Genomic DNA, 20,950 nt, shown 5'->3' with positions numbered 1-20,950 from the left:
CACTCTTAATACCTGCAGCCACCGTTAAAGGGAACCTGTCAGCAGGTGTCGGCACCATAGGTAGTGCACTCTCATTGACTTCTAGGGGTGTGCGGGCACACAGTGTGCAGCTAGCGGTCCGCACTGCCTTTTGGAGGGGACAGCGCTGGATCGGTGAGCCTAGTAATTACAAGAAATACCGCCCTGAACTTCAGGGAACCTACCATACGTGCACCATAACTTAGTTTATGGTTCTCCTACCTGGTGACTGGTTCTCTTTTAGGCCTCCTGTCCACGGGTGATATATTGTTGCGTTATCCGCGGCGATAATTTGCACGCGGGTAACGCAATGACTGCTTTCAATAGGATAACTATGGAAAGCGCAGCCAAATGTACATGAGCAAAAATCCGCTTGCGTGTAAAAATTGCGGCAGGCCATGATTTTCCACGAGGAACCTAACATTAATAGTTTCATTGCGGAAAATCGCTGTGAATTTAGCGTTCTCCCACGGCAGAAATCCGTTGCAGGAAAACTCAATGCCCGTGAACAGGCGGCCAGGAAGAGTGCATAGGACCTTATTGCATTACACTTGGGCACCTTTTAGGCTTGCTTGCTGTCATTCTCGATAGGCTCTTTTTCTAGTGATCGCTACGATGTCATTTTCTTTGGTTTCATATGATTTTTGAAGTACTGAGTTAGAAGATGGGCATGCAATAAATGTATGTTATTGAGCAGGTTTAGACACTTCACATTACTGAATTGATTTCTTATGTTTTTAGGCTAAAAATAGGGAAACTGGCATCTTGGCTGCTGCCAAAGTTATCGACACCAAGAGTGAGGAGGAGTTGGAGGACTACATGGTGGAGATAGAAATCCTTGCAACCTGCAATCACCCCAACATCGTGAAGCTACTCGGCGCTTATTACTATGACAACAAGCTGTGGGTAAGTAGAGGAGTGGATTTTGTTACAGTGTGCCATTTACCTTTTGTCCAGAGTTATTAATGGGGTTTTCTGAGATGTTGGGGAAAACCGGGCCGGGCTCATGAATTGCAGTTTCTGTGAGCAGAGGAAAAAGTCGCAGCGTGCTCCATTTTTGTGCAGTGTCCACACGGACGACTTACATTGAAGTCCATGAAAGCCGTCTGACCAACGGCCCTTCCGCCAGTTGACATTGTGGCCATCCGTAGTAAAGAGGAAAGAAGAGAAATGAGACGTACGGAGGGTCAGATTCTGCTTCGGGCTCCTGCATGCAGAATCGGACCCGTTCGTGTGCAGCGGCCTGAGCCACTTAATGGGACTCAAGTTTTGTGGCATCCTTGCAAAGAACATTACCTTGTACAAGTTAAGTAGCCTAGCTTTCCATTTACACTACTATTGGCCATCATTTAATGGCAGTGAATTAAGGTGCTTTTGCACAGGACAACCTGTTGGGCCCTTGCACCTAGCAGGTCTTCCCAGCGATGATCATTCCTCTGCTTTTACACAAACTAGTGCTAGTGAATGGAGGCAGAGCAGCCAGGGATCATTCCAGCCCACCCGCCTCTATTCACAGTAAACAGGCAGTTGTTCATAAGTGAGTGACTGCCTGATTACAGGCTGATTCACTGTTTGGTTTTCTGCATGCAGTAACTGAAGGCCTTCCTCACACAGGTGTTTTTGTACAGCATGTAGCGCTGCGCTAAACGCTGTACAACGTTCCCATTCATTTCAATGGGGCCGCCCACACAAGTGTCAAAATGCAGTGTTTCTAACGCTGTGCTTCGACAGCGATGCATGTTCTATCTTTGGGCGTTTTCAGCCCCGCGTCACCCATTGAAATAAATGGGAAGCTGTTTCAGCACTGCTGAAAACGTGGCACAACTTGGTGCTAGCTGCACGAGCTAAAGAAAAAAAAATGTGATTCTGATCTGGCAGGTGTCATCGGGGTGCCGCGGTGCAGGCTCCTGTCCACTTGTCACGCCGACAAAGCATCTTCTGCTAGAGAAGGAGAATGAATTTCCCGCCTCCAGCTAGAGATTGCTCTGATTGGCTCAGTCGGATATGAGTGACAGCTCTCAGCCAATCAGTCAACGCTGAATGCACCAATCACAACCATTCATTCAGCGCTGGCTGTGATTGGCTAATTGACAGCCGACATAAGCCAATCAGAGCCATCGATTGCTAGAGGCGGGGATTTCCAATCGCTGTCATTAGCGAAAGATGCCCTGCCAGCCTGACAAGTGCAGGGAAGGCTGCCCGGAGGTCCGGGGACCCTGATGACACCTTCCAGGTGAGTATCTGTGTTTTTGTTTTTTTTATTTTGTTTTTCTTTTCAGCATCCTTTGCTGCATTTTCAGCTGTGCTGAAAACGCAGCCAGAAAGCTGACATAACAGATGCCAGCGCTGCTGAAATCAGGCGGAATCTGCAGTAACCACAGGCTTTAAAAAATGCTGCGTTTCTCCAAACGCCTGTGTGAGGGAGGCCTTTGGGTCCTTTTTACATGCAAAGATTATATTTTAAAAAGTCGAAAGATTGAAAGATTTAGCGCTGTATTTGCATAAAGTGTTAATGGCTTTAATGGCCATTAACTCTTGATCATCTTCATTTGCATGCAAAAGAACCTGCAGGAGTTGTTTGCAGAGCCCAGTGTGTGTTTTAAACACACATCCAGCTGTGTAAACAGCTGCTACCACATTCCGTTTTCCTCGCGGCTGCCGGCAGATTGCATTCTTCTTCTCTCTTCTCACGATTAGTGTGCACATGCCGGTAGGAGAACATTGTGGCGTCTTTGGAAAGATGAGCGAAATACTTTCAAATGGAGTGTATTCTTTCAGCGGCTAAACAATGTTTTTTTGTGAAGGTAAAATCAATCGTTCAAACGAAAACTGCACGATGCCCGCATTTACATGTAATGATTATCGCATATTTTTAGCCTTTTAGACGAATTTTGAGCGATAATCGTTGCGTATAAAAGGGTCCAAGTTCCTGTTCGTCGTTCAGTCGATGCATGCATGTACACTGAATGATGATGGTTCAGATTCTCACTGGATCGCGAGAATCCAAATGATTATCGGCCCGTGTAAAAGCACGTTTAGATCATTGTGGATCTCTTGTGTATCTTTCTGATCTCAAACCGTTAAAGGGGTTGTCCCGCGCCGAAACGGGTTTTTTTTTTTTTCAACCCCCCCCCCCCCCCCCCCCCCCCCCCCGTTCGGCGCGAGACAACCCCGATGCAGGGAAGTAAAGAAAGCTTACCGGAGCGCTTACCTTAATCCCCGCGCTCCGGTGACTTCAATACTTACCGCTGAAGATGGCCGCCGGGATCCTCTGTCTCCGTGGACCGCAGCTCTTCTGTGCGGTCCATTGCCGATTCCAGCCTCCTGATTGGCTGGAATCGGCACGTGACGGGGCGGAGCTACACGGAGCCGCTCTCTGGCACGAGCGGCTCCATAGAAGACTGCAGAAGACCCGGACTGCGCAAGCGCGGCTAATTTGGCCATCGGAGGGCGAAAATTAGTCGGCTCCATGGGAACGAGGACGCTAGCAACGGAGCAGGTAAGTGAAAAACTTTTTATAACTTCTGTATGGCTCATAATTAATGCACAATGTATATTACAAAGTGCATTATTATGGCCATACAGAAGTGTATAGACCCACTTGCTGCCGCGGGACAACCCCTTTAAGTCCGAAAACTCTGCAAACGGTAGGGATTGTGGCATCTAAGGGACCGTGCCTGGGAACCTTCATGACCTCATTTAGGGTTTAGCACTTGGGGATGCCCAGTGATTAATGTATGTGCCCTAACCAGATGCCTCTATTATACACTTAGTAACATTGTATGCATGTATGTAAGGCTGAAAATAGACAAGTCCATCCAGTTCAACAGTTCAGGCTATTATCCTGCAGTGTTGATCCCAAGTAAGGCAAAAGACAAAACGTGAGTGAAGCCAATTTTCCTGTTTTTTTTAGGGGGAAAAATTCCTTCCTGACTCCAAATCTGGCAATAACCATAAATTCCTAGATCAATGACACTTTTTAAAGTTATTAATGATTATAACATATTGTATCGCTCAAGAAAGACGTTCAGACCCCTCTTGAACTCTTATAGAATTCACCATCACTACGTTGTCAGGCATAAGAGAGTTCTATAGTCTCACTGCTCTTACAGTAAAGAACCCCCTTCTATGTCGGTGTAGAAACCTTCTTTTCTCTAGACGTAGAGGGCATCCATTTATTACAGTCACAGTCCTGGGTATAAACAGATCATGGGAGAGATCTCTGTATTGTCCCCTGATATATTTATACATAGTTATTAGGTCACCCCTCAATCGTCTTTTACCTAGGCTAAATAACCCCACGTTTGATAACCTCTCTGTGTATTGTAGTTCGCCCGTTCCATTTATTACTTTAGATGCCCATCTCAAGCTCTGATATGTCCTTCTTGAGTACCGGTGCCCAAAACTGTATACAATGTTCCATGTGTTGTCTGTTCCTCTTTTCAAGTCACTGGTCAATGTCCTCATCATGCGCCCCTTTTTATGCACCCCATGATCCTATTTGCCTTGGCAGCAGCTGCCTGACACTGGTTGCTCCAGTTAAGTTGACAGTTAACTAAATTTCCCAAGTCCTTTTCCCTGTCGCTTCTCTTTTTGGGGTTTCTAGTTCCGATGTAGTAAGATGCTAAAGTTATTAGTAAGTCTATGAGTAAAGCGTGCCTACGATTGTGTGACTCATGACGCTAGTATTGCTCAGTTGTAGATGCACTTCTACATGTTTAGTCAGTGAGTATTGGTTTACTAAAGGTTGGACCTTAGGTATGTGTGTATATCATGCAGTCTGTGTCATAGAAATGAAATTGAAGGAACTTTTTTTTTTTTTTTGTTTACTGTCTGTGTTTAAGGGCACATTCGTACAGCCGTAGCCAATCCTGTACCTATTTGATCTATACCAAGGTTTCTTTTTTTCAATTTTCATGTTGAAACCAATAAGGGAAAGAATCAAATACTGGTGGAATACAGATGCTTCTGTATCTTCATTTTACCTAGACTATAGGGTATGTTCATACACGGTGAAAGTGGTGCACATTTTCCACAGTGGAAAATATGCACCAAAATCTGCAGTAGACTTCACCCCCTTTAACTGAAAGGGTGAAACTAGCAGTGGGTCAGCACCAAAATCTGCTTCTTGTGAACATATGGAGTATTTTTTTTACTAAAAAGAGAACAAAAGTATGTAGATGGGTTCATAGACTTGAATTGGCTCTGTTATGGCTCACAAAACACAGATTAAAAGTCTGCCCCTCTGAAGCGGATGAATACATCTTCTGTACAGAAGAGGTGGTTGTTGCAGATATTACAAAGTTACATTTATTTGGGAAGATCTGTCAGTACTAGGACATAGTGGAAATGCATTATCAGCCTGTCACATCCCTCTTTCTAGTTACCAGGTGGTCATATAAAAAGGACATTTTGAGCTTGCCTCTGTATTTGCATTCATGCATTTTCTATTGGGCCAAAAAAATCTGTATTTTCCCAGTAGAAAAAAAATCAAGGAACGCTAATATAATGGCAAATACAGATGAAAAATGCAGCGAACGAGGTCTTACTACAATACACAATGGGCAGACTGCAGCCAAGAGTCCGGAACATACAGATATCTAGGTTGCAATAAAATAATGTGCTTTCTGGCACACCTGATGGGGATGTTTGGGGATGATGGGGATGAAATTAGGTCTGTATTGAAATACATCTGTATTGTGGACATATTACAATATGACAATGTGAAACTAGCCTTGGACTGGATTCTCCCACAGCATTTTGCAACTTTTTTGTTTTTTACTTTAACTGGCTTTTTTTGGCATTAAAACTGCAGCGGCCAGATGTTGCTTTTAAAGTCTATAGTTAATTCTAGTACCAGTGTTTCTGGTGGCGCAATGTGCTACTTATATAATATAGTGACAAGGATTAGATTTGGAGTCACCGGGACTCTGAGCTCCGTGTGCTTACAGGACCTGTGAGGACGGTGACATCACAGGTTCTGTAAGCACACGGAGCTCAGAGTGGCTGATCACATGATGGTGACATCATCACATGTAACTCAGACAGGTGGCCCTTAGTATTTTGATGGAAACGTTTATATTTGCTGTTTTCTGTGTGGCTCTTCTTTGCCCACAAAAATACAGCATGCTTTGGGTATGGCGGTCCTTCTGTAGGCTTTTCTATAGGACTAACACCTGCCAAAAAAATACATGTTATAAATGTAACATAATTGACAAAAGCCACCAAAAATACTTCATGCCTTTTTTCTAGTGGTGTTTAAAAACTCAGAGACTAGTGTGTCAGCCCCCATACAAACATCCCCATCAGGTGTGCCAAAAAGCACATTATTTTATTGCAACCTAGATATCTGTATGTTCCGGGCTCTTGGCTGCAGTCTGCCCATTGTGTATTGTAGTAAGACCTCGTTCGCTGCATTTCCCGGTGTTTCGGGCCTGTTACTGAATGTCATGCCATTAACGAGGCTCCCGTAGACTCTTCGTGGATTAGCTGATGTCCCCATACATTGGAATAGTGCGGTAGTATATGTAGATGTCACTAGGCTTCAGCGATGCCTACGGCGGTAGAATAATGAATGTGCTGTAATTACGAAGTGGTTACATAAACCTGTTCTTATATTAGCTGTTTTCTTCCTAGCTGTTTGCATAGTCTTGTCTATGCGTTCACTTCTCTCAAGAAGACTTAACCAGTTTTTGTAGTTCTTTTTTAACTGATACTCGTTCTACAGCGTTCTTGAATAAGCTATTGTGTTGTGTACTGTACATGATACATGAGAGGTTATCCTGCGCCACACTCGATAGCTGGTTGTAGTTCTACAGTCGGGACGGTTCTTGCGTTTGCTTGCTTGTTGGCTGATCACTGGCATAAATTTATACCTAATTATCAGCTCGGTTAGAAGGGCTCTCAAATTCCCTCCCTCTCAATTGATCCACTTTTTTTTCTAGATGCCTGGGGACACAAAGTAAGAGTTCACTTACATTATGACTTTGTTGTCATTCTGTCTCTGGCCCATCTTTGCAGATAGATGGATACATGATGGATAGATATATGGATGGATGGATACATGATGGATAGATATATGGATGGATGGATACATGATGGATAGATATATGGATGGATGGATACATGATGGATAGATATATGGATGGATGGATACATGATGGATGGATAGATATATCGATGGATGGATGGATACAGGATGGATAGATATCTAGATGGATGGATGGATACAGGATGGATAGATATATGGATGGATGGATGGATAGATATATAGATGGATGGATGGATACAGGATGGATAGATATCTAGATGGATGGATGGATACAGGATGGATAGATATATGGATGGATGGATGGATAGATATATAGATGGATGGATGGATACAGGATGGATAGATATATAGATGGATGGATAGATATATGGATGGATGGATACATGATGGATAGATATATGGATGGATGGATGGATACATGATGGATAGATATATAGATGGATGGATGGATACATGATGGATAGATATATAGTTGGATGGATGGATACATGTTGGATAGATATATAGATGGATGGATGGATACAAAAATTTATTTATAAACCAGTTTGTTGTGAAGAAAATGGAAACCCTTATTTCTGTATGAATTCCACTTCTCTGCTCCAAAATCGAACAGACAGAATTATGACAAGTCATAACACAGGTGTGAACAAACCATTAGAGACCTCATTTAATTCAGTCTCTTTGCATCCAGAAGACGCTAAGGGCACTTTTTACACAGGACGACTGCTGGTGGCAGAGCCCGACTGCCGACTCAGCGATAACGGCTTATGTTTTTACACAGACTCTATCATCACTCTGTCAATAGAGGCGTAGCGGGTCGCCCACCCACCGCCATTCACAGTAAACGGGCAGCAGTTTGTAGATGAACGACTGCCTGTTTACACCAGACAATTATATATATGTATGTATGTATGTATATGTGTGTGTGTGTGTGTGTGTGTGTATGTATATATATATATATATATATATATGTAATTTTTTTTTTTTTCCTACATGATCCAGATGACTAATGAATTATCATTCCTTCAGATCGTACAGGCATTTATCATTTAGATTCCCGCAATCCAGAATCTGAATGCTAATCGTTCAGTCTAAAATGGCCTTAAGGCTGCCCATACGTTATAGATAGCTTTCTGTCAGTTATTTGACTGATGGCTACATCTCCCTCCCCCATACGCTTGTATACTTGGCCAAGAGTACATGTGTTTTGTATGTAGAGAGGATGGAAAGCTGTGATCAGATTCTTATTTCCCGAAAACAAGACAGTTTACATTCAAGTTCCCAAACACTTACAATACATATTTGCTGGTCAGCAGGTCCCCTCTGATCTACATCTAATGTGTGTGGCCACCTTTAGCAGGTCACTTGCTTAGAGGGGTTTCTGTAATGGATATAGCAAGGATACATTCTTACCTACTGTTCAGTAGATGTCCAGCTGTGGGCAGTGCTTACAGATCACAGCGGACATGTACAGATACAGTATAACGGACCTTTAACTTCTCAATTTTCCCAGGCTCCGACTCAAGGTCTTTTTAGACGAGCTGATTCTCGTTCCAACTCATTCACTCTCGTTCAGCCTCTTTAGACAGGCAGACACATGTTTGGCTCCTTCAGAAGGGTATTATTCAGCCTTTCACATTTGCTGTATTAAGCTCCATTTACACGGGATGAACTATTGGGCAAATCATTCCCGACGCTCGTCCTAATGAAGCTCACTTCTGTGCTGTTACACAGGAGCAAGCATCGCATGGAGGTGGGGCGTCTGGGGAGCGCTTTTTCCTGTCCACCTCCATTGACTGTAAGCAGGTAGTCATTCAGAAGTGTTAAGGTAACAGAATGCAGTCCTAAGCTCTCACTCACGACCTGAAGGTTGCAAGTTGACTCTCCGCATGGTTCAGGTAGCCGCCTCAAGGTTGACTCAGCCTTCCATCTTTCCAAGGTTAGTAAAATGAGTATCCAGATTGTAATAAACAAAATACCTGAAAGCGCTGCAGAATAAGTTGGCGCTATACAAATAAGTCCACTTTCCTTCCCCTGATTACACTATGCTGTTAGTAATTCAGGAATGCTCTTGTATGAAGAGTCTGACTTTGGCTTAAAAGAATGCTGCCTTCCAATAGGTAGCAATGTGGAGGTTTTATTCCATCTCTTATTTGCATATTACCCAGAGGAGTGTCAATGGCCATTTGAGTATCCTCGCTCACAGTCTAGCTGCTCTCCCTAAGGAGAAAAGATAGTGTTTCTGACCCCCGTCCCAGGCTCTCACTAGCAAAGCCAGACTCCTACTGTACACTGATGAAGGGCAGATCCCCTGAAACAGCTGTCTGTACATGGCTTTTCTTTTAATTCCCAATCATTGTTACAAGGCTTGTGTAAAGAGTCTGACTTTGGCTTGAAGGAATGCTGCCTTCCAATAGGTGGCATTGTGGAGGTTTTATTTAATCTCCCTTATTTGCATATTACCCAGAGGAGTGTGCATGGCGAATGAAGTCTCCCTACTCAGTCGAGGTGCTCTCCCTAAGGAGAAAAGATAGCGTTTCTGACCCTCATTCGTCTTTCTGCATGTAGAAACTATACAGCTGAACATTTATTGCTCAGTCTTTCAGTCTCTGCATGTATTTACACGGGACGACTATCGTTCAAAACCTGGTGGGAACCTGAACGATTCAGAACGTGTAGATGGCCCTTTAGTGAATATGGAAGACTGAAAGAGTGCTGCATAGACTACAAACAATGACTTTAATGCCTGTTTAAAATGGACAAGCGAAAAAGGAACAATTTTCGTTTGTCGTTCAGTCGTTAGTTCGGACTCCTTCATATAGGACTCTTGTTTTTTTTAAGTGGTAACATCCGACTTTTCATCACCATTATGATTCCTTCAGTCTGTAGAGGAGAAGCTTCACTACTGAGAATGTGCAAATAGTGCAGCACTGATTATTCTCAACGCAGCATAAGGATACTTTGTCTATTACAGAGGGAAAGGCAAGAACTGATTTTCTATGGCTGTTTCCACATCCTAGTTATCATTCGTCTTGATAATTTGGGGCTTAGAACATATAATTATAGGCCAATTTAAAACTTTCCTAAATTCCTATGAAAGGAAATATGCAACAAAATTCTGCATTACATTAATTATACTATATATAAAATGGGACTCAGACTCCACAGCCCTGGTATAAAACTGGCAATCTGAAAATAGGATTGAGGGCCTCTAGGATAAAATAATAATGGTGAGATGAGGCGCAAGTGCTTGTTCTGTATAATAGATATTTTATTTTTAGTAAGTACTGTACATACAGCTATATGAGTTAAGGCCCATTTAGACACAACACTTGCTCAAAAGATGACTTTTGAGCGATAATCGTTGTGTGCCTTTACAGCGCAAGGTGATCACGCAAACGTTGAGCGATCACCTTGCACTCTGAGCAGGGGATGCAGAAGACAAGCAGGGCCACTTGTCTTCTGCATCCAGCTGTTCTCTGCTCAGAGGGCTCAGCTGTTATACAGCCGAAAGCTCCGAGCGGGGGATGCAGAACACAGCTGGACAAGACTGCTTTTGAGCGAATTTGTTTGAAATAAGTGGCAGGTCTTCAGCGTTGGGATCTGTCATAGGTGGGCTTCTAGGACTAAGTAGGGGGTGAAAGGTTGTTTTCAATTATTGGTTAGTGAGGATATGAATGGTGAAAAACAGACTTGTTTGGTGAATGGTTGTATTAGTATAGAATACTTACCGTAAATAATAGTAGAAAGAGAAAAAAAAAAAACTCACCTCCCGCGGCGTTCTGCGGTGCTGCTGCATGCTGTCGCTCCCTCCTCCTCGCCGACGGAGCATTGCTTTCTGGATGCGGGGCTTAAAATCCCCGCCTCCAGATAGCTAATGCTGTGATTGGCTAACTCAGGCGGCGTCAGCCAATGAAAGCTGGTGCTGCGTTAGCCAATCACAGCCATTCAATGACATTGAATGGCTGTGATTGGCTAACTCAGGCGGCGTCAGCCAATGTAGTACTTCCACTGTGCTCACAGAGGAAGTATCGCGGAACAGACGGCTTCCATTGGCATGGGAGAGGAAAATCTCAGTTGATTTCTGGTTGTGGGCATGGGAGAATAGTTTCCTGCAGTATGTCTTTGGACAGACACTGCTGTGGAATTCGCGGTGGGTGTCTGACCATGAATTCCGCAATGGTAATCCATCCGTGGGCAAGTTCTATTTGCTGCAGGAGGCTCTATTATATGCTATATTAATGGAGACCACGGAATTCCGCGATCACTCGCAGGCAATCGTTTAGAGTTGCGGTACTCTAAACAGTTAATCCCTTAATGAAAGTTGTATATCAGTGTTAGTAAAAGTGAACCTTACTGATTCATCCTTACTCTCTGCTTCTGCATTATTGCTATTCATTACATCATTGGGCTACACAGCACTGGCGTCACGATTTATCAGTTACAGTAAAAAGCATGAACCCCCCCCCATTTCAACTGCTGCGGGTGCTGTTTGTTGAGTAAAGTGTTGGTGATAACTGCCCCGATCCAAGTTTCCTACCTCTACTCTCACCATCCGTAGCTCCATCCAGAACACTGGGCTATTGGATAAGACTGGCTGCCCCACACTTTCAAAATATACCACACAGCACTGACACCCTGGGCTCCCCCAGCAACTCGGGGTTAAAACGCACAGCAGATCAGCAGCAATATATGCAACAAAATCCACACTATTTGGGTGTCAGTTTGGCCACTGAGGAATTGCTGTGGGGTTTCCGCCTGCAGCAAATACGCCCCTGTTACAGTAACTTGGGGTGAATCAAAACTTATAATTCTGATCCTCACCTCCTAACTCAAGGAGGTGAGTAGGAAAAACGAGTTTCGGTTCAGACTATTGTTGGCAGTGTTTTACAACAACTATGCAGTTTGACTGCTGCAGTAATTTATTAACACTTGCACACATTGCAACAATGTTTTGTTTTTTTTTCCCCCAAAGTTTTGGTGAGGTGTTCCTTAATCGCCTATATGTGAGTCATTCCCTACATTTCTCCTTCACATTCTTACAGGAGGCAATTGTTCTGGAAAGTAGAGCATTAGTGAGACCTGTGCTATATTTGTCACTACTTCTTGGCATTGACTTGTAGCAAGTTCCTGTAGAACTTGTTTGTGAGAAGAACATTTCATATTACACCCATCCCTATACATTCATCATACTCTGTGCTTCACACATTGCTGTCCAGCTTTGCTTTCTCTGGTGGATCGTCTGCCATTTATAAGCTGCAAATGAGGTTATTCAAACAAGGCATTAACATGTTGCCACTGACCATTATACATATGTACTTTGCATGTGGGCTCCCCGGGAACTGTTCCCTTGTAGCATTCCCTCTTCCAAAGGTTGGTGTGCCAGATACATTGTATATGGGAGAAAATACGTTGCTGATCTAGTACGAACCTCATCCAAAATAACTTTATATAGGGACAGTTGTGTAAAGAATAGCTATAGAGCCAGATGCTAGCATGCGGCTGGGATTTGCTGCCGGTCTACCGCTGAACTTGTTCATATTCCCCGAAGAATGAATGTAGCCCTTGCAGATGGCACAAAAGCAAGACGTCTATTCATATGCATAAATCTGCTGAGTTGTAGGCAGATAATACTTGTCTTGAATAGGGACATTGTATACTTGTTAATACGGTATTCTGAGCACTATACAAAAACCTTATTCTTGGGACCCCACCTACAGAGAGTGTTTCCCCACCAGTGACGCACACAACTGCTTGCCTGGTCAGGATTTTCATACTTGAGACGTTCTGAGCAAAGCAGGGAAACTTTACTAACTCGGGAAAGTGTTTAGAACAATATCTTGATATGGCCATAGAAGTAAACGGACCGTGTTGTGCTGCCCCTAGCAGGGGAAAACTGGTAGGGTATGCAATGTGGAGCCATAGACTTCTATGGGTGCAGTATTATGGCTCCATAGAGTTTGGGATTTGCATACAGGTTATAATTTGGAAGGACTCATTTTGCATAGTACATGTGAATGTGATTCTAAAATAACAGATTCAAGACCAATTCATTCTATTACTTTGGCTCAATCTAACATTTCATTACAACCTAAATGAACAAATGAAATACATGGTGTCTAATGTGCCTGTTAGAGATGAGGGGGCGTACTCGGAAAAGCACTACTCGCTCGAGTAATGTGCTTTATCCGAGTATCGCTGTGCTCGTCCCTGAAGATTCGGGTGCCGCTGTGGCTGACAGGTGAGTCGCAGGGGAGAGCGGGCGGGAGAGAGGGAGAGAAAGATCTCCCCTCCGTTCCTCCCCGCTCTCCCCTGCAGCTCCCCGCTCCGTGCCGGCACCTGAATCTTTAGACCCGAACACAGCGATACTCGGATAAAGCAAATTACTCGAGCGAGTAGTGCTTTTCCAAGTACGCTCGCTCATCTCTAGTGCCTGTAGGGTCATTCCATGCCCAATCATCACAGCTCACAGCCTGATCATTTCAGATGTTTATGCCCTCTGCAATCCTACCAAATTCCATGAAGTAATTAACATATGTCAAATTGCGATTCTCAATGACGCATGGTGTTCATACAACAGCGCTGCGAACATGAGAGAAAATGTGAAATTTATGCTTACACGTATGATGCAACTACCTGTTGACCTTGAAATTAAGAACTCAAAGGGAATCTGCTTCCAGGGTTTTGGACTATAAATTGCTACCGTAGCACTCACAGGCACATTTAATGCACAGGTTTGTAATAAAAGAAAGCTCATCAGCCCCAAAACTTTAAATTTGTAATGTGATGGTCACATTGGAGGGCTGTGTGAGTAGGTGAGGCATAAGTCAGAGCCATTATTATGCATGCATCCTTCACTACATCACAGTCTCCCTCTGCTGCTGACATTGGCAGAAGTCGCTGTGAAATCCAGCCCTTACACGGAGTAGTCCTCTGCTCCCCGCTGGAAATGCACATGTCTCGACTCCAGTGGAGCATTGCGCATGCACTGGATGAAGAGCTCTGCAGTTTATCGTGCCCAGTGGTGGCTCTCGGGCACTGCATACTCGCCCCAGGAGGATTCCTATGGATACTAACTGTAACAGCTGAGGGTAACCGAATTAAAAGAAGGATTCCTCTACTGGTCATGAAAGAGTTTCCGGTGGGGTCAGAAGGATGCATGGCACAAGCTTGGGATTTCACCGTCGTAAGTGGCATAGGGTAGTGACCATGTAGTTGAGGAGGTGTACATAATGTAATGACTCTGACTTGGCCCCTCCTCCGTGACGCGAAATATGCTCATTTGCATGCATAATACATACGTGTGTCTGGGGTGCATCAGTTGTGCCTGCAGACTTTATGGTGGCAGTTTATAGTCCAAAAACATAAGCCCCATTTACAAGGGACGAGTGCGGCCAGCATGAAGATGGAGTGGGCTGGGGAGCGTTCTCTACCTCCTCCATTCACTGTAGGCAGGCAGTTATTCAGTGAACCACTGCCGTTTACACTGAACGGCTAGTCGTTTAGTTTTCTGCATGCATTTACATGAACAACTGAACAAATCGCCCCATGTAAGTGGGCCATTAATGACTGGTTCCCTTTTAATATTGGAAAACATTTTTTATAGAAAGTGTGCTCCATTAGCTATAAAACAAGCCCAAGATGAAAGTTCTACCATAATTAGAAACAAAGTTATGATTTTTTTTTTTTACCTTGTAAGCATAAATTTTTTACATTTTGTCTCATGTTTGTAACCCTGCTGTATGGATATTGTGTATCACTGGGGGTTAATATTTTACATCTGTCAGTTACTCTATGCCCTTTACCGTTTTACCAAATTTCATGAACCTCTGAGATGGTCAGGTTGAAAAGTTCATTATTTATTTTTTTTAAATTTGGGATTATTTTGGCTTGGAATGACTTTGTATTGTCGAGTTGCTGATTTTTATTTTTCTTCGGGTTGTACTAGATTTGAAAAGCCGTAAATGAACCATGTAAACAATCTTTTATGATTTTAGATGTTTTTCCCACCATGCTCTTTATTTTTGGAATTCGGTAACAGCTGCACGTTTAGCTATTATATTTTCCCTCACTTATTATAGTTTCCATAATTACATACTTGAGTTCTCAAACTGTGTGAACATTATTCAGCATAACCACATGGAAAGGAACATAAAGTGACAGTTGATAAGTCTAATCACGTAACGAAAATATTTTTAACCGGAACCTTTTTTTGCCCCTTGAAGACATTTCTGTAGTTGTGCAGGAGCCATGATCGTGCAACCCAAACTTGTAGACTTTTTCATCGGCACTGGGTTTCCGAGCTGTACTTCCTTCTAGAAGAGAATATTGCCATCATTACCCCCAAACTACTTTGTACTATAAACTGTAGATTTCTTACCTTGACATCAAAGCAATGTTACGGAACCGGCTTCCATTCCTGATCTGTCAGGCGGTGAAGGCAGGCTTCTGAGAGTGAATGCCTGTGAAAGATCTGCTTGTTCAGCTCTAGGAAGCTCCAGCATACAAGTTCAGGAGGGCAGATGACTTCCTGAGCAGAGTTTCTTTCGGAGTTTGCATTGTGTTCTATGGGGTCCATATAGAAATGTAGGTATAAGCAAATCTCCAGTCTATATGGCTCAGACATGACTAGAAGAGAGGTAAACAAATGACTCTTTAATCATAAGGTATCCCCCCCCCCTTTTATTTTTAAATGGTACGATTTAATATACAGTACCCTATAATGCACTGAAGAGCTTCCTAAAGTTTCTCAATGGAATGCTATTGAAAAGCTGCAATTTCACATTTTGAGGGTCTTGTTTTTACAGCTTACACACTAGGGCTAAAATAAACCACTTTGTCCTAGTGTTCAGTTCGATTTTGATAATGCCAAATTTGTTTTTTGTGATTTTGCTTTTTTTTCTGTACAAATTTAAACAAAAAAATCAAATGTCTAGTGAAAGAAAAAAAAAATCTGCCATCTGACGATGATTGTTCAGTGTAAACGGCAACCATTCAGTACTGAACGGCCGCTGCTAAAGTGAATGAAGAGGGGCGGGGGAGAGTGAGGAGTGAAATCTACTCCAGACACCCTGGCCCCCTGCTGCCCGCTCTGTGAGAGCCAGCAATACTCGCTCCTGCGTAACAGCATGGGAGCGAGTATACATGGGTAGTAGTGTCAGGCATCGTTTACCTGTGTTCAATGTAACTGGGCCTCAAGTCCCAGTAGTGAAACTGAATGCCTAACGACAGGCAGTGGATTGCGGAGGGGCCACACCTCAGCCTTGATTTACAGTGGTACAACAAAACCTTTTAAAGAAAGTGTATTATAAATTGGATGAGAGATACAGGCTGTCTGTCTGAAAAGTTAGTGTTCTTTTAAGCATTCACCACATGCTCACACCAAACCCCTAAAGAATGTGCCGCCTCTACTTACCGAGAGGAACAGGCATACTCCTGTGGGATGCCGCCTTCCATCCTATTAGCGTGATTGCTTCCTACACTGGAATCACACACATTCCCTGGATACCAGGAGTCTGTGTGCTGTTTGGCTTAAAGTTCAAGTACAAGAACTGAAATGACTACATGCCAGCATGCTGCCTCTACACACTAGGCAGACCTCTGTTTTTAGGGAGATGGTTAAAACAGCTGCTGGGATTTATGCAGAATCTGGTGCATTTGTCAGCAGTTAGACCCCAACACAAGTAAAAGCTGCGTATGGTCATTAATCCACAAGGTCGGCATGTGAACGGCTCCCGGGGGGCTCACACCTCTATACTAGTTTGCATTTTACCCCAGTTGCTACTTTTCTTGGCAGCAAAAGAACCTGATTGCTTTCTAAATCATCTGTCATTCATCTTCTGGATTCTGGCTTGGCTTTCAATTCCCAGTCATTGTTACAAGGCTTGTATAAAGAGTCAGATATTGACTTGCAGGAATGCTGCCTTCCACTAGGTGGCACTGATTTTTCTATCTCCATTATTTGCATATCTTTTGAAAAGAATCTTTGGATGCATTGGCACCATCTTGTCATTGTGCTACTTATGCAATACCATTTTTGTACTACAGCTTTCTGGTGTGGATGTTGCTTTCAGATGTCTTATTATACTTACCTAGCAGGCTCGGTCCAGGTCCCTCCCGCTGCTCTCCGACGCTCAGCCGCGGAATGGATTGGCTAATTCATAAATCACACCTCCACAACACTATGGCTATTATTGGTTCTTCTACCGCTATTCAGCCAATCAATACAGCGCTTGATGAACGAATCACGGCCATAGCATTGGTTCATCAAATGCTGCATTGATTGGCTGAGCAGTGTTCGAGAACGAGTCAGGCCTTTTGCTTCATGGAGGTGGGATTTATGGATCCCGTAACCAGGAAATGATCTTCTGTGGGTGTGCGAGGACTGCAGGAGGCACGGCGGAGCTCCAGACAGCAGCAGGAGGACCCGGACCGAGCCTGCTAGTTAAACCTTTTTTTTTTCTTTAATGTAATGCAGATGGGGCTTATTTTCAGGGTAGGGCTTATATTTGAAGCTTCCCCCCAAAAATCAGCGTAGGGCTTATGTTTGGGGTAGGGCTTATTTTTGTGGAAACAAGGTATAGGTAAGGGAATCATATTTATTTTCAGCCCCACTTCAGCACTATTCACCAATCAGGTTGCTGGAATTCTGAAACAGGCAACCCAAACAACCAATCAGGTTGCTGGAATTGTGAATCAGAACCAATCAGGTTGCTGGATTTGCTGAATAGTGCTGAAGTGGGGCTGAAAATATATGCATAAGGGAAGTTGTCACTTTATTTGATCTGCATAAGGTCAACTAGCGCTATCTGCCAAGCAATTCTTCAATACAATTTCATCCAGGAGCAATGTATGCCTTGGACTAGGGAGATAACATTTAAGTGTGCATTTCCACGATCTGGCTTTGTGACATACAGGGGGTGGACAAAAGATGATCGCTCAAAACTCTCACTCAAACTGTCTTCTGAGCGATTTTAGAGCGATTATCTTTCAGCGTAAATGGGCCTTTACTCAATCCTTTCTTCTGACGTAAGAAAGCATTGAATGCTTAGCTGAATGTCTATCAGAGTCGGGAAGTGTCTGTCACCCAATGAGCTTTTGATCAGCCGCTATGTGGTCTATGGGGACTAGGTCGCCCGAGTAGGCAGTTACTCGAAAAAAGCGATGCTTGATCGAGTAATTGCTCTAAACGAGCGCGTTCACTCATCTCTAGTTACGAATCTTCTTGGTGCTCTGAATAATCCACACAAATGCAATTCTCCAATTACTTCAGAATTGGAATTTAACTGAGAGCAAGCAATGCAGGTTTAAGATGAAGCTTGTACTTTGTTAGAACAAAAACTAAACAAAACTCTTGAAAGTTTGGCTTAGCCACACCATATACTAGAACTCAATTGTTGTGCATGTTTCCGATAATAATCTAAAGGGGCTAAACATGGGTAAAAAAAAAAAAAAAGCCAAGATCTTTCAAAGATTTGCTAATTTTTTTGAGTTGCCTCAATGAAAGTGTATGAGTCAGGCATAAAAGATGAAGTTATTTCTGGTCAATTAAAAAGGATGTAATTACTTCCATAGCCAGTTGGCAAACGATTACTGTAGGGATGACTACAAAGAGCTTTTGCAACTCGCACTGCTCTTCGTTGGAGAAAACCTTGCATCAGAAGCTTCTTACAATACAAGCCTTGTCCAAAGGTGCTTCACACCGAGCCAGGTGATTGGGAAACCTACTATACTGCTTTAAGATATACTTGTTTCCATCTCTGTGTTACTTAACACATTGAGAACGATCCTGCTTTGTGAATTCAACCTGCTTTTGCTACAGTTGGGTATTTAGAAATCTGGTTTAACCCTTTCCAATCCAATTTGTATCCGGGTTTTCCTAGGGGGCTTACTCTTTTTCTGCTGTTATAAAACGGCGCTATATGCTGGCTAAAGCCAGTACTGCATGAGGTGACACGTTGGATAGGCTCAGACAGCAGAGAGGCTGGCAATATACAGTAAGAGAACTCCGACAGACGGCTTCCAACATAGGAGCTGTACAGCCTTAAATCATAATGTCTTCAGAGGTCAGACAGTGGATTGGAAAGGGTTAATGCACCAGTTGCTCCGCTTGCTCCAGAGATGGACCTTAAATTACTACAGAATCTTATGAATAAAACCACAAATGAATCTGCTGCAATTAAAAGCTTCTCTGGAAATTAGTGACATTTCAATAAGATTCTAATTGGTCTTACATTTTCTGATGAAACTAGCCATGGTGTAGCCTCTTTAGATAAACCAGTAAAGGATCTCATTCTGCAAAGAGTTAAGTGAAAAATTATTAGATCTAGTAACTATTTTAATTGAAATATCAATATTTGTAAATAATACAAGATTGAGAAAAGTAATTAACACGAGAACAGTATAATGTTGCAAATGGATCTGGATGAGCTGGAGGCTTGGGCAGATAAGTGGCTAATTAGATTCAAAGGGGTTGTCTAGTTGTAAACTACTGATGGCTTATCAGCAGGATAGTCCATCAATTATAATAGATCAAAGGGGGTCTGCTGCCCAGAGCCCCCATTGATCAGCTGTTTTGCTGGGTCGGAGTGTTCATACAAAGAACTGATTTCTGCAGGAAGCAGACAGCTATGTTCCCACTATAGTGACCAGTCTTGGTAATGCAGGCCTAGTTCCCATTTACTTTATTGCGAGCTGGGCCTACAATACCAAGCCTGGCCACAGCAGTGGAAATGGAGCTGTCTGCTTCCTGCAGAAATCGGCTCATTGCACAAGCAAACAGGCCCAACAAACATCTGATTGGCAGGGGTCCCCGGCAACAGACCCCTGTCAATCTACTATTGATGACCTATTTTGCTGATAGGCTATCAGTAGTTTACAACTGGACAACCGCTTTTAATTCTTGTAAATATTAAGTGGGTAGGTAAAATACATGTCGCCACTACATGCTAAATAGGAAAACGCTGGGTAAAACTGACACAGAAGAGGACTTGGGTTTTCCTTTCATAACCTTCAAATTTACCAATAACTTAAGTACCCAACATGTCCGTTGTGCTTACAGGTTGTAGTCAGCCTGTAACATCTCATAAACCTGCCGCTGCAGCCAATCACGTCAGTAGGGAGACCCTGAGCTGCTGATGAAGAGGAGTATCGGCTGTTTTATTATTTTACACCATGGGGAACCCCTGAGGATGCCCTTTCATAGCGAAGACTACCTCTTGAGCTGGAACAACTAGTGTCAGTCAGCTGCAGCCAAGGCAGATGGGATCATCCTGGGGTTTGTGGGTGGATCAAATCTCATTTTTATGAGGACAACACAACTGTCCTCCGATAAGCTCTTTTAGATAAGCAGTACCAGAGGTGTCGTTATAACATCTTATCTCCATCCCTCCACAGTAATAACTTGCGGAAATGGTCGCATTAATGGAGGAGTCTGTGAAAAATGGCTGTTGGCCAACTGATTCTATGGTAAAAAGCTGTAGTTTCTTTGGCAGACTTTATAGGTTAATGATTGACCTTAAGGAGGCACTAAGTTTTCAGACAATTTATGCTCCCCTGCTAGCTTGCATTAGTCTCATCATTTTTGTAATATTGCATTACAAATCTTGTTGCTTTAAAACTATAAACTACGTTTGAAGTGGCCGTCTCTAGGGGGTTCTCTTCCAGCCACTATTGCTAACATAGCAATAGTGCTAGGTGCTATCTTCAGAGGCAGCTCCCTTGCACTAGCAGGCTGACAGATGTGCAGACACTGTGATAAGTCTCCACAATATCTGCCTCTCCTGCTGTTACAGTGTCTTTGAATGTATCTGTGTTCACATTTTCGTTTGTTTACTCTTTGGCCAGAATTTCTCTGAATGCCTGAATCCTGCTGAAAAAGCA

At 43.2% G+C, this 20,950-nt stretch overlaps 1 protein-coding gene across 1 annotated transcript in view; it reads left to right on the top strand.

The window, feature by feature from the left end:
- STK10 (serine/threonine kinase 10) overlaps positions 1-20,950 on the top strand; it is a 98,462-nt gene that overhangs the window by 21,635 nt on the left and 55,877 nt on the right. The window contains exon 2 of the mRNA XM_066591285.1: positions 760-924. Within this exon, the coding sequence (XP_066447382.1) occupies positions 760-924 (165 nt within the window). The remainder of the gene's footprint in view (positions 1-759; positions 925-20,950) is intronic.

This window comes from Eleutherodactylus coqui, chromosome 2, assembly GCF_035609145.1.
Source record: "Eleutherodactylus coqui strain aEleCoq1 chromosome 2, aEleCoq1.hap1, whole genome shotgun sequence".
Taxonomy (NCBI): domain Eukaryota; kingdom Metazoa; phylum Chordata; class Amphibia; order Anura; family Eleutherodactylidae; genus Eleutherodactylus; species Eleutherodactylus coqui.
Note: the sequence above shows the minus strand (reverse complement) of the source record. Positions and strands in the feature narration are given on the sequence as shown.